Genomic DNA, 13,174 nt, shown 5'->3' on the forward strand with positions numbered 1-13,174 from the left:
TTTCCATATTAACCAGCACAAAAATTACCCCTCCCCCATATTTTTCTTTATTCCAATACGCTTGACAACTTTATTTCCTTTTTTTTTTTCTTTTTTCCTTTTTTGGGGTCAAAGATCTAGCAAAAAAAAAAAGCTGATTTAAATCATTTATAACTTAATATTGGCATGTACAGTCTTTCCTTTCTTAAAATTATCTATCATAGCACAACAACATTTTCCAAAGGCAAAACTCTAATGAGCACATATAGGCTGCCAGGCCATTAATCAAAATTACACCAACACCAAAGCAGTTAGCCTCCTGTGTGCATGTTATTGTTTGTGTAATTTCATTATACTTCTGGCAACGTGTACATGTTAGTTGTTTCTATTTTGGTTTAAGAACTCTCTTATATTAGCAACATGAAAAATAAAGTGTGAAATCCTTCCAGATAAATGTCAGTAGACAAAGTTCGCTTCTATAGCACTCAAAATATTTTGGTTTCTAACAACACATATATTTCTTAGATTATCTTTGGTAAAATGTCATAGTCAGCAAATTTTAACTTTTGTAGGTTTTAATAACATATACAGATAGCTTACCATCCTATTTGATCATAAGCATGGAGCACATCATCTTTGTCTCTGACCTTAACCTATACCTTGCTTTTGACTACAACATCTTCCACACAAGCACTTATGTATGGTTTTCCCAATTATATATAATCCAGAAATGCCCTTGCGCACAAATGTAGAAAGATCAGATGAACCCTTCTAGTTTTATAAGCTACTCCTCTGGAAACAAACTGTTTCTACATCACATTTTCCGTACTTGTCATATTATCATCAGCTGCTTCTACATACCCGAAGAGTGCTAACGACTGATCGATAGCCTGGACATGTCTGGCCGTGGCCTACACGTGCCCTGGGTAGTTCATTTATTTGCCTCGGTGGATTTGCTAGAGTGGAATTTAATCAATAGCTAATTCATTAATTCTGGTCCTCAAGAATGTAGAGACTGCGCTGGATGAAGATAGCTGTCTGGTGCTGGCTTTGATTGAAATATGACAGACGCTGCAACTGACAGCTTCAGTGGGTACTGGGTTGCCTCTGAAGTTCACTTATTTATTCTCCCTAAGTGGATAAGTGAAGAAAAGAACATAAACCAGGAAAAGGTTTTATTACATGACTGCTAGCATTCCAAAATGCATCATTTCCAGGCGTGAGGCTCAAGGGAAAGCAGAGAAAGAGAGGAGAGAGAGAACACAGATCATATCTCTCATTGCCTTTAGTGGGAATCATGGTGATTTTTACAGTTCCAGATTAGTCTGGGGCTATGTTATTGATGAGAAGTCAGAGGCATAATGTCTTGGTAATACTCACAAATAATTGTTTAAAATTTTGCCTCAAGCTCCTGAATAATATAAATTATATTTTCACACTACAGCTTCTGAGAAGTCTTCATGATAATAGCACAGATTCTGTGTCTCTAAACAACACTTAAGCTACTATCATCATTTAGAAGTCCCCCTGTCTAAAAATTTCAGAGTACGTAACTGGGGGTTGAGGATGGCATGAACAGTCATAGCTGGTTGAAAAAGAACTTTCTCTTTTTTGCCTCACCAAATTTGAGGTGAAACTTTGAGGCTTCTATATTTTTATACTATAACACTGGCTATCAGGAAATCTCCTCTATGATTGTTTTCCCTCTCTGACTTTTTCAGTGACTGTTAGCTTGAATACTGAAGTGATTTTACAATTAAACATTTTTAAGTCATGCTTTATGTTATGTTTTTAAGTGAGGAGTATGCTGGGCTGCAGATGTAGAATTTCAGATCATGTCTTCACCCATATTCTAAACTTAATTCTTGCCAGTATGGACAAGTTGAGACAGCTTCTTTTTAATTTAATTTTTATTGTATATTGGAGCATGGTTGACTTGCAATGTTGTGTTAGTTTCAGGTGTACGGCAAAGTGATTCAGTTATACATATACATATATACACTCTTCAGATTCCTTTCCCATATAGATTATTACAGAATATCGAATAGAGTTCCCTGTGCTATACAGTAGGTCCTTGTAGGTTATGTGTTATACATATAGTAGTGTGTGTATGTTAATCCCAATATCCTAGTTAATCTTCCCCCCTCATCTTTCCCCTTGGTAACCATAAATTCGTTTCTAAGTCTGTGGATCTGTTTCTATTTTGTAAATAAGTTCATGTGTATTATATTTTTCAGATTCCACATATAAGTGATATCATGCAATGTTTGTCTTTCTCCGTACGCCTTACTTCACTTAGTATGATCATCTCTAGGTCCAATCATGTTGCTGCAAATGGCATTATTTCATTCTTGTTATTATTGAATAATATTCCATTATATTGATATGTATATGTACCACATCTTTATCCATTCCTATGTCAATGAACACATGTGTTGCTTCCATGTCTTGGCTATTATAAATAGGGCTACAGTGAGTATTGAGGTGCAAGTATCCTTTTGGACCATGTTTTTCTCCAGGTTTATGCATGTGCTGTGCTTAGTCGCTCAGTTGTGTCCCACTCTTTGTGACCCCATGGACTGTAGCCCTCTAGATTCCTCTGTCCATGGGGATTCTCCAGGCAAGAATACTAGGATGGGTTGCCATGCCCTCCTCCAGGGGATCTTCCCAACCCAGGAGTCGAACCCAGGTCTCCATAATTGCAGGTGGATTCTTTATCATCTGAGCCACCAGTGAAGCCCCCAGATATAGCCTAGGAATGAGATTGCAGGGTTGTATGGTAGCTCTATTTTTAGTTTTTGAAAGAACCTCTCTACTGTTCCCCATAGTGGCTGCACCAATTTATAGTCCCACCAACAGTGTAGGAGGGTTCCCTTTTCTCTACACTCTCTCCAGCATTTTTTGTTTGTAGAATTTTTGATGATGGCTGTTCTGACTGGTGTGAGGTGGTACCTCACTGTATTTTTCATTTACATTTCTCTAATAATAAGTCACTCAGTCGTGTCCGACTCCTTTTGACCTCATGGAATAGTATATAGAATTCTTCAGGCCAGGACACTGGAGTGGGTGGCCCTTCCCTTCTCCAGGGAATCTTCCCCCAACCCAGGGATTAAACCCAGGTCTCCCGCATTGCAGGCAGATTCTTTGCCAGCTGGGCCACAAGGGAAGCCCAATAATTAGCAATATTGAGCAGTTTTTCATGTGATTCTTGGGCCATTTGTATAACTTCTTTGGAGAAATATCTATTTAGATTTTCTTTTTTTTTCATTTATTTTTATTAGTTGGAGGCTAATTACTTTACAGTTTTGTAGTGGGTTTTGTCATACATTGACTTGAATCAGCCATGGAGTTACATGTATTCCCCATCCTGATCCCCCCTCCCACCTCCCTCTCCACCCGATTCCTCTGGGTCTTCCCAGTGCACCAGGCCCAAGCACTTGTCTCATGCATCCAACCTGGGCTGGTGATCTGTTTCACTATAGATAATATACATGTTTCGATGCTGTTCTCTCGAAACATCCCACCCTCACCTTCTCCCACAGAGTCCAAAAGTCTGTTCTGTACATCTGAGTCTCTTTTTCTGTTTTGCATATAGGGTTATTGTTACCATCTTTCTAAATTCCCTATATGTGTGTTAGTATGCTGTAATGTTCTTTATCTTTCTTGGCTTACTTCACTCTGTATAATGGGCTCCAGTTTCATCCATCTCATTAGAACTGATTCAAATGAATTCTTTTTAATGGCTGAGTAATATTCCATGGTGTATATGTACCACAGCTTCCTCATCCATTCGTCTGCTGATGGGCGTCTAGGTTGTTTCCATGTCCTGGCTATGATAAACAGTGCTGCGATGAACATTGGGGTACATGTGTCTCTTTCAGATCTGGTTTCCTCAGTGTGTATGCCCAGAAGTGGGATTGCTGGGTCATATGGCAGTTCTATTTCCAGTGTTTTAAGAAATCTCCAGACTGTTCTCCATAGTGGCTGTACTAGTTTGCATTCCCACCAACAGTGTAAGAGGGTTCCCTTTTCTCCACACCCTCTCCAGTATTTATTGCTTGTAGACTTTTGGATAGCAGCGATCCTGACTGGTGTGTAAAGGTACCTCATTGTGGTTTTGATTTGCATTTCTCTGATAATGAGTGATGTTGAGCATCTTTTCATGTGTTTGTTAGCCATCTGTATGTCTTCTTTGGAGAAATGTCTGTTTAGTTCTTTGACCCAATTTTTGATTGGGTCATTTATTTTTCTGGAATTGAGCTGCAGGAGTTGCTTGTATATTTTTGAGATTAATCCTTTGTCTGTTGCTTCGTTTGCTATTATTTTCTCCCAATCTGAAGGCTGTCTTTTCACCTTGCTTATAGTTTCCTTTGCTGTGCAAAAGCTTTTAAGTTTCATTAGGTCCCATTTGTTTATTTTTGCTTTTATTTCCAATATTCTGGGAGATGGGTCATAGAGGATCCTGGTGTGATTCATGTTGGAGAGCGGTTTGCCTATGTTCTCCTCTAGGAGTTGTATAGTTTCTGTTCTTACATTTAGACCTTTAATCCATTTTGAGTTTATTTTTGTGTATGGTGTTAGAAAGTGTTCTAGTTTCATTCTTTTACAAGTGGTTGACCAGTTTTCCCAGTACCACTTGTTAAAGAAGTTGTCTTTTTTTCATTGTATATCCTTGCCTCATTTGTCGAAGATAAGGTGTCCATAGGTTCGTGGATTTATCTCTGGGCTTTCTATTCTGTTCCATTGATCTTTATTTCTGTCTTTGTGCCAGTACCATACTGTCTTGATGACTGTGGCTTTGTAGTAGAGCCTGAAGTCAGGCAGGTTGATTCCTCCAGTTCCATTCTTCTTTCTCAAGATTGCTTTGGCTATTCGAGGTTTTTTGTATTTCCATACAAATTGTGAAATTAATTGTTCTAGTTCTGTGAAAAATACAGTTTTTCTGCCCATTTTTTGATTGGGACTGGAATTTTCTGTTTCAGTCTAAAGGATATGAGAACACCTCTCAAAAGGCATCACTTGGAGTGTATCTAGTATTGTTGTACACATTCAATCAACAATCTTACAATCATAATGGCTTTCAGTAAATATTATTTTTATGATGGCCAATGAATTCTGATCATTAAACTCGTTGTTTAATCAGAAGACCTTACAGAATATTGAGCTTATTCTTAAGACTCTGCCACCACTATTTCCATTTTCTTACTTCCTTCTCTTTCCCAAACTCCTTCTAACTTTTCTACTTTTTGCAGCTCCCACATAAGCAGCTCAGTCACTGAGATTTTGAGAGGCCTTTGTATGCATCTCCACAAAATCCAGCTTTTCTCCCAATTTACTCTGGCCTTTAACTGCTTCCTGAACACTCCTTGGTTTCTTTTATTGGTTTCATTCCAAATCCTTTCATTGACTCTGGATGTCCTCAACAGAAAGACTCTCCTGCTCAAGTAGTTCATTCTCACAGTTTGATCATACTGATGCAAAGATCTCTAGACCCATTTCTCCCTAACCTCTAGTCCCATGTATTCAGTTTTATATCAGTGTTCTCTAGTGATAGCCACCCATCACTCCCATAACCTCAAGCCTCAGAAGTTAATTTTCAGCTAACTCATCCTTTCCAGCATCCAGTTCTGCAGAGGTACCACTACCTTGCATATGATCACAGACATCTACTTTTGATTTTTTTAATCCCCTGATTTCACTCAATATCAATTAGTCTATTTTCTTTTGGAGCATCTTCTCCTATCTGTCCCTCTTCTTCATTTCTACCATCATAGCCCTAGTTCATTCATTTATCATTCAAGTTGCTATACCTATTTTAATTCAATGAGATACAAGAAGGAAAGGTTTTACTTTTGCCTATTCCTTACTACCTAAACATAGTCTTTTGAGTATCCTTTTCCTAACTCTTGAAAAACTTCTCAGAAACATCTTATGCCTTTCACATTGTTTTTAGTTATGAGCCTACCTTTAGCAATTAAGATTCATGATCAAGTATTAAAAGTTCATTGCATCTCCAGTGAAATATTAAGCTCACATATGGTTCAAAGATCCTACTGTGTCAAAGGCTCAGACCTGATCCCAGCTTGCCCTTTCTCCTGTCCTACTCTTTCTTGCCTATTTCCTTTCATCCAGCTGTGCCTCTTCCTAACATTATTACTTTACTGCCATTGCTGGGTAGCCAGCAATGTGTGGCATTGCAGCAATTTCTTGGACAATTCTCTGTTTTCCTTGAGAGGACTTTTGAGAATCTTCACAAAGTCAAGTTCCCTGATATGAATGTTGTCTTCTGCAACTGATCTCTGGTGGTAACAGAGCAGAACGTCCCAAAGACTCTCCTTACTGGAGTTCCTTCACACCAAAAGCCTGCCATGGTGGGTAGTATAGGTAAAGGGGGCTCACACCTCACCACCTTGCAAGATATCCATTGGCTCATGGGAAACTCATTCGTTTGTGCCATGCTGAAGATTGATGGCATGCCAGTCCTGTCTTGCCTATCATTACAGCTGCTCTGGACAATATCTGGCCATTAGAATTGTCTAGCTGAAAAACAAGCACCCATTCTTTGGTCATACAGGATGCCAATCCCTATGTCAAGCTGTCCCCTAAGTTTCTTTCTATATTCCCCTCCAGGGCCAGTAGCAAATTTGGCTTAGATATTTCTGTTTCTCAGGAGGTACGAACCAGGAGAAGCAAGTCTTTCCAGTTTTTCTGAGTGATGTATTTAGAATGTCTTCCTCAGCCTAGAGTGTGTTTAGGGGTGGGCTGAGGATGGATTTTAACATCACTCTTCACTAAATAAATCACTCCTCTCTTACTCTGTGGCTCAAAAATTTCCAGTGATTTTCCAGTGCACTCAAAAAATGAATCCAAAGTTACTTCTATGTTCTACAAAACCCTGCATGATCTGCAGTTCCCCGTCCCACCCTCGCAACACTCACCTGCTTCATTTTCCATCATTCTCTTGCTCACTTCAGTTCTTTCCCACTAGATTCTTTGATTGTCCTGAAACAAGTCAAGTGCATGGTTGTCTCAGAGCCTCTCTACCTCCTCTCTCTCTGCCTAGAAACTCTGTTTACATGCTTTGTCCCTTCTCCCTGCAAGAAGAGCCAGGCCTTCTCAGTTTGTCACACCACCAGTTTGACATATTATATACTTATGCATATGTTTACTCTTTCATCTTCTCCCAGCAAAATGTAAGTTTTATGAAAAAAAGAACTTTGTCTTATTTATTCATAATTATATTATTAGAACAATGCCTTACCTATAGGAGATACTTAATAAATATTCATTAAATTTCCTTCTTTCAAAAACTTTTCAAGATTTCTATTTATTTGGGATTGATTTGGGTTTTGCATTATTGTTAATGGATAGTTTTATCCTTAGAACTCAGCAGAATCTTTCTGATCCGTTTTAGAAACAAGATACTTATCAGTCCTAAAGGGAGAAACTCATCTGTCATCCTCAGCTTGGAGCTAAATTGAAGTTCCTAAACAAGAGAAAGATTCATTAAACATTCCTTCACATTTAAATTCCTGATGTAGCTCACTGATATTTGTCCCTACCCCTCTTCTCTTCCACTCTCATTTGCCAGGTTATCAGTTCTAAAAGGGCTTTTTATTCTGCTAATGACATCCTGCACAATCACCTTATTTCATCATCAAATTCCTCAACATAGTATCTGAGGGGCTTCATAAACTTTCTTCTTAAATTCTGATTGACCTTCCATTATTGATGGATGTTGATCATTCACTCATCAAGTTGGTCCCATTATTCTTCTATATGTGGCTAGGCTGTTTCCTCCCTCTTATTTTTGCTTATGTGTGTCTTCCTGCTCAGAATTCTTCCTCCTGTTCCAATTCAAGTCCACATCTACTTCTCCCATGAAACCCTCATTGTTAGTCTAGACACAATGATCTTTTTTTGGTGTCTCTGTAATACTTCAAGGGTATATATACAATCAATCATAAAGGAAATCAACTCTGAATATTCATTGGAAGGACTGATGCTGAAGTACTAATATTTTGGCCACCTGATGCAGAGAGTAAACTCACTGGAAAAGACCCTGAGGCTGAGAAAGATTGAGGCCAGAAGGAGAAGGGGGTGACAGAAGATGAGATGATTGGATGACATCACCGACTCAATGGACATGAGTTTGAGCAAACTCTGGGAGATAGTGAAGGACAAGGGAAGCCTGACGTGTTACAGTCCATGGGGTCACAAGGAGTCAGACTTGACTCAGTGACTGGACAACAGCAATGTAATACTTGTAGCTTGAACTACATGCCTAAACACTTGCCTTTACACTGCTGTGAAGTGTAATTTGACATGTTTCTGGTATGCATTTTTTATATCCCCTAATACTTAAGGACATAGAGTTCTACCTTTTGATATTTTACTTACTACCAGTTATGCTAAAGCTTACCTTGTGGCTCAGATGGTAAAGAGTTTATCTGCAGTGCGGGAGACCCAGGTTCGATCCCTGGGTTGGGAAGAGCTCCTGGAGAAAGAAATAGCAACCCATTTCAGTATTCTTGCCTGGAAAATCCCATGGAGGGAGGAGCCTGTTAGGTTACAGTCCATGGGGTTGCAAAGAGTCGGACACGACCGAGCATCTTCACTTCTTAGTTATGCTAAGGCTTCCCAGGTGGCGCTAGTGGTAAAGAACCCACCTGCTAGTACCGGAGACATAAGAGATGCAGGTTTTACCCCTGGGTCAGGAAGATCCCCTGGAGAAGAGCATGGCCGCCCACTCCAGGTTTCATGCCTGGAGAATCCCATGGACAGAGGAGCCTGGTGGACTACAGTCTGTAGGGTCACAGAGTCAGACATGACTGAAGTGACTTAGCACATAGCACATAGTTATGCTAAACATTCTAGTGGAGAATTAAACATTCAATAGCTTGATTTGAGAGCAGATAAATAATATTGTCATCATATTACATTTATTTAGTCTTAAAGGTGCCCCGATCATTTTTGATAACCACAATCTGGAATAGTATTTGAAGAAGTTGAGTGCACTGACAAAAATGACCTAGTTGTGTAGGCATTTTTAAAAGGCCTCTGTAAACAAGTTCAAGGAATCTGGAGCTATTTATAACAATTTGTAGATAAATTAGAGTTTCCCTGGTGGCTCAGCTGATAAAGCGTCTGCCTGCAATTGGGGAGACCTGGGTTTGATCCCTGGGTCAGGAAGATCCTTTGGAGAAGGAAATGGCAACCCACTCCAGTACTCTTGCCTGAAAAATTCCATGGATGGAGGAACCTGGTAAGCTACAGTCCATGGGGTTGCAAAGAATCAGACACGACTGAGCGACTTCACTTTCTTTTCTTTCTTTCTGTAGATAAATTGTTTATTTTAAAAGACAAACTTCAGATTGTCTCTTCAATATTTCACATTAATTCATATGGTTTAAGAATGTTCCTTCTATTTTACTCTCCAACATCAAAGCAATGGAACCATTAATCCAGTTAATGTGTGTATTTCTCAGAGATGTCTTTCATTTCAAACCAAAAGATTTTTTCAGTGTCACTCTCATGGGCTCTAATGAGAGGTAGACAGGTGCTAAGCCCCCTATTTTTCTTTGATCATTTATATTAGTGTACCTAACTCAGATCCTCAACATCAAAACTTTTCATGCTAGCACTAAAAATACATGTGGTCTCTCTTCCTAGTTATGCTGTGCAAAAAAAGAGAAGTTATACTGACTAGAAATGGTATTTTCTAGACTTTGCTAGTTTACCAGCTTTTGTAGATAAGTCAGACCCTTGAATGTCACTTAAAGGTAGTCTTTTCTGTAGCTGGTTATGCAATGAATACAGAAGAGGTATCTGAAAAAAATGTGGAATTAATTTTGAGAGTTGTATAAATACCTTAGAATAATAATGGTGAATATACAAGTCACCTATGAAACTGTTCTCTCATAGGTGACATTAATTTCTTATCTACAGAGTCTTATTAGTGAATGTGTTGTGTTTGTACCTCCAAGAAAATGAAATAATTTTCTTTTTTTTTCTTTTTCAGCAGTCTATTAAAATGTCAAGGTTTATCTTGACTGCTGCTTTTTAATGTAAATGTTTGGGCCTAATTGAATTCCTAATATGTAATGTCACTTAGAATTCTGATAGAGTTCAGTAATTTGGCCTGTAAAGACACACTTTTTCTTACAATGGAAAGTATAGCAAAAATATATTTGGCACAATGTCAGAAGGATGGTCAACATAAGTTATTGTGATAATATTTTAATATTGTTCGAGTATAAGGACTAAGCTCACATGTGCTTGTTATTCTTCAAAGTAGTTATTGAAATGTTTCATAGGTAAAGCTAACCTAAAACTATGTATGAATGGTTGTTATGGTTGAAGATTCTAGAATTATAAAAATCAATCTTGAATGTCAGAGTTCCATTCCTATTTTTGAAAACAATAAGAACAAAAGTAATTATTTTATGTTTGCCTGATGTTCTGCACATAGTAGCCTTTCTTTACCCTGCTAAATTGCAAGAATATGTCTTATCAAAATCTCTGGGGCTTTGTTAAAATCTTTACTTTCTGTTTATAGATTTTCTTAAAATATTAAAGATTGTACAGGTATGTCATCTAGGCTGAATCATTCTGACAAGTAGATGTAAGTGCTAAAATAAAGTTCTGTACATTAGTATGAGAGTAAATAATTTCATTCCAGATTGACTCTTCTTTGAAAACTTGATGCTATGATCTCATTCAGAACAGCAGATGAAATACTAATAGATCATTGAAAATGCAGTTTTGGTACGATGTTATGCCTCCATTGTTTACCAAACCACCAAAAATAGGATGCTTATATGTTTAGAATAAATTGTGACTCAATTTTTAAAACTTAAACATCTTCAAGAACATAGTGATATAAAGAAGTTTATTATGGGAATCTCCAATTTCTGAATTTCTGACCACAAAGCATATCTGATAATGGTATATAAAGAACAATTAGAAAATTAAATCTGTTTTTGTGAGTCAAAAATTAAGATAGAGTATATTTGGAGGGAGCATATCAATTATATCAGTTGATAAAATGTATAAATAGTACATGTTGATAAATTTATTGATAAATGTTATCAATTGTTAACTTATCAACTGATAAAAAAGATTTTATCAATTTGGTCATGCACTTTGTCTATGTGACAAAATGACCAACAGTAGAGGCTCAAGTAAGTAGTTCTAGAGGTAGATTGTTGTTGGCATTGGTTCAGTTATACCAAATACCTCAGGGGCATCTTTGTGCTTTGCATGGCCTTTCTCAAATGATTGCAAGGTAATTGAAGTGACTGCTGAAATTTCAGACATCATATTTAGTAGAAAGAGAGAAAAGGGGAAAAGGCCACAGCCACATCAAGGAAGATAAAATTTCCTAGGGACCTTAATTAGACTCTTAACATCTTCTGGTTGCATCTCTTTGAGCAGCAGAGGGTCACATGGCTAGTCCTAGCTGAGGGAAGGAAGGCAAAGGAGTGGAAATTGTGAGTAGGGTTTAGGTCTGCTGCATATTCTAATTTCCATGCTATTTACTTTGTGTGCCTGCTAAGTTGTTTCAGTCCTGTCCAACTCTTTGCAACCCTCTGGACTATAGCTTGCCAGGCTCCTCTGTTCATAGCATTCTCCAGACAAGAATCCTGGACTGGATTTCCATGCCCTCCTCCAGGCGCTCTTCCCCACTTAGGGATCTAACCCGTGTCTCTTACATCTCCTGCAATGGCAGGCGGATTCTTTACACTACTGCCACTTGGGATTGGGAAGCCCATCCTATTTACTACATCACATTATTTGTGTCTTATTTTAATTTATCAACCAAAATTTTCTGTTGCTTTTACTGACTAGCCACAAACAATAATACATTCTTTTTGCCTCTGAAATTTAAAGTGGGAGACCACCGAACTCATGTCATGGTGTTTTTCTCCCAAGAGCTTAAATGATTTTGGTTGATTCTCAAAACATAGCCTATGGTGGTAGCATATGAGTGTGTATATTCTTTTGCTCCAGATTTTTCATTAGGAAGTTGTTGATGAAATAGACCTTTTGACCAAACTGATAGACTAATTGAAAAGTAGGTCAGGCTGATAGCAGCAAAGTCAAATGTTGTCTTTTTCAGAATGATTGATTATTCTGTCCATTGCAGATCCCTTCAAATTGATTGGATGTCTCCAGGGAGGCCAAGTGGCATCATTCTTGGATATGATCTCTTACGGAAAACGTGGCGCCCATGCTCTAAAACTAAGAAGTTAATGAAGGACCACACTGGTGGACTCTGTAAGGCAGTGGGGTGTCAAAAACATGAACCTCTTTGTGGAACCAGGTGCTACTCCCCTGAGGCTAAGGTAAATCTTTTCAAACGAGTCAGTAAAATGTGTTTTTCCCACTACATTCTCTGGGCTGAAATCACTTGCTTCTTAAACCATGGTTTATCATGTTCAGTATTTCCACTGGTCTAACAAGAAGACCCTGTGGAAAAGAAAGGATGCCTATAAAAATCACATCTTCCTCATGAGCATTTTAGCCTTCTCATTTTTCATCATCTTAATAGAAAAAAAAATGAGCTTATTGAAATGATAAGGAACCTCCCAAATTTGTGCTTGATTGAGTGAGTTGAATATTCTTTACAACAAATTCATTCAGCTACAAGTGGCTGTTTTACATGACACTGATGAGTAACTGTGAGCCAGACCTTTCATGGTTTGTCTGAAATATTTTTAAACTATGGCCATTTGCAGATTAATGTTCATATTAGTTTCAGTTTAAAAATCAAATCAATAATACAGCTAGACAGAGGAGTTTATAAATGGTTTTTATTGACAAATGATGCAGAAAATCCTTAGTTTGAAGATAGGATTTCACATAATGAAATAACATTCCTATTTGTCAACAACATCACACATGAAATGACTAAAGCTACTACTAAATTCAAAAGATTCACTGCAAAAGGATTCAGTAATTAAGAAAGTGAATTGTTGAAGTAATGTGGATTAAAATACGTATTATTATTGCTGACACTGGCTAAGCAGTTTTCATCTAAGAAATGTTATAAAACTAGTAGTTACTAACTATACTTTTTTTTTGACATTTAGGCTCCAGAATTGTCATTAAGCCCAAGTTCTATATCATTTTAAGCCATTAAATGTATGCCATCTGGTGAATATGCTTTCATAAAATGAAATTTAGGATTTCT

General features: G+C 37.8%; 1 protein-coding gene across 1 annotated transcript in view; it reads left to right on the forward strand.

The window, feature by feature from the left end:
* USH2A (usherin) overlaps positions 1-13,174 on the forward strand; it is a 903,825-nt gene that overhangs the window by 647,794 nt on the left and 242,857 nt on the right. The window contains exon 47 of the mRNA XM_070474523.1: positions 12,128-12,326. Coding sequence (XP_070330624.1) covers positions 12,128-12,326 — 199 coding nt within the window. The remainder of the gene's footprint in view (positions 1-12,127; positions 12,327-13,174) is intronic.

This window comes from Odocoileus virginianus, chromosome 11, assembly GCF_023699985.2.
Source record: "Odocoileus virginianus isolate 20LAN1187 ecotype Illinois chromosome 11, Ovbor_1.2, whole genome shotgun sequence".
Lineage (NCBI taxonomy): Eukaryota > Metazoa > Chordata > Mammalia > Artiodactyla > Cervidae > Odocoileus > Odocoileus virginianus.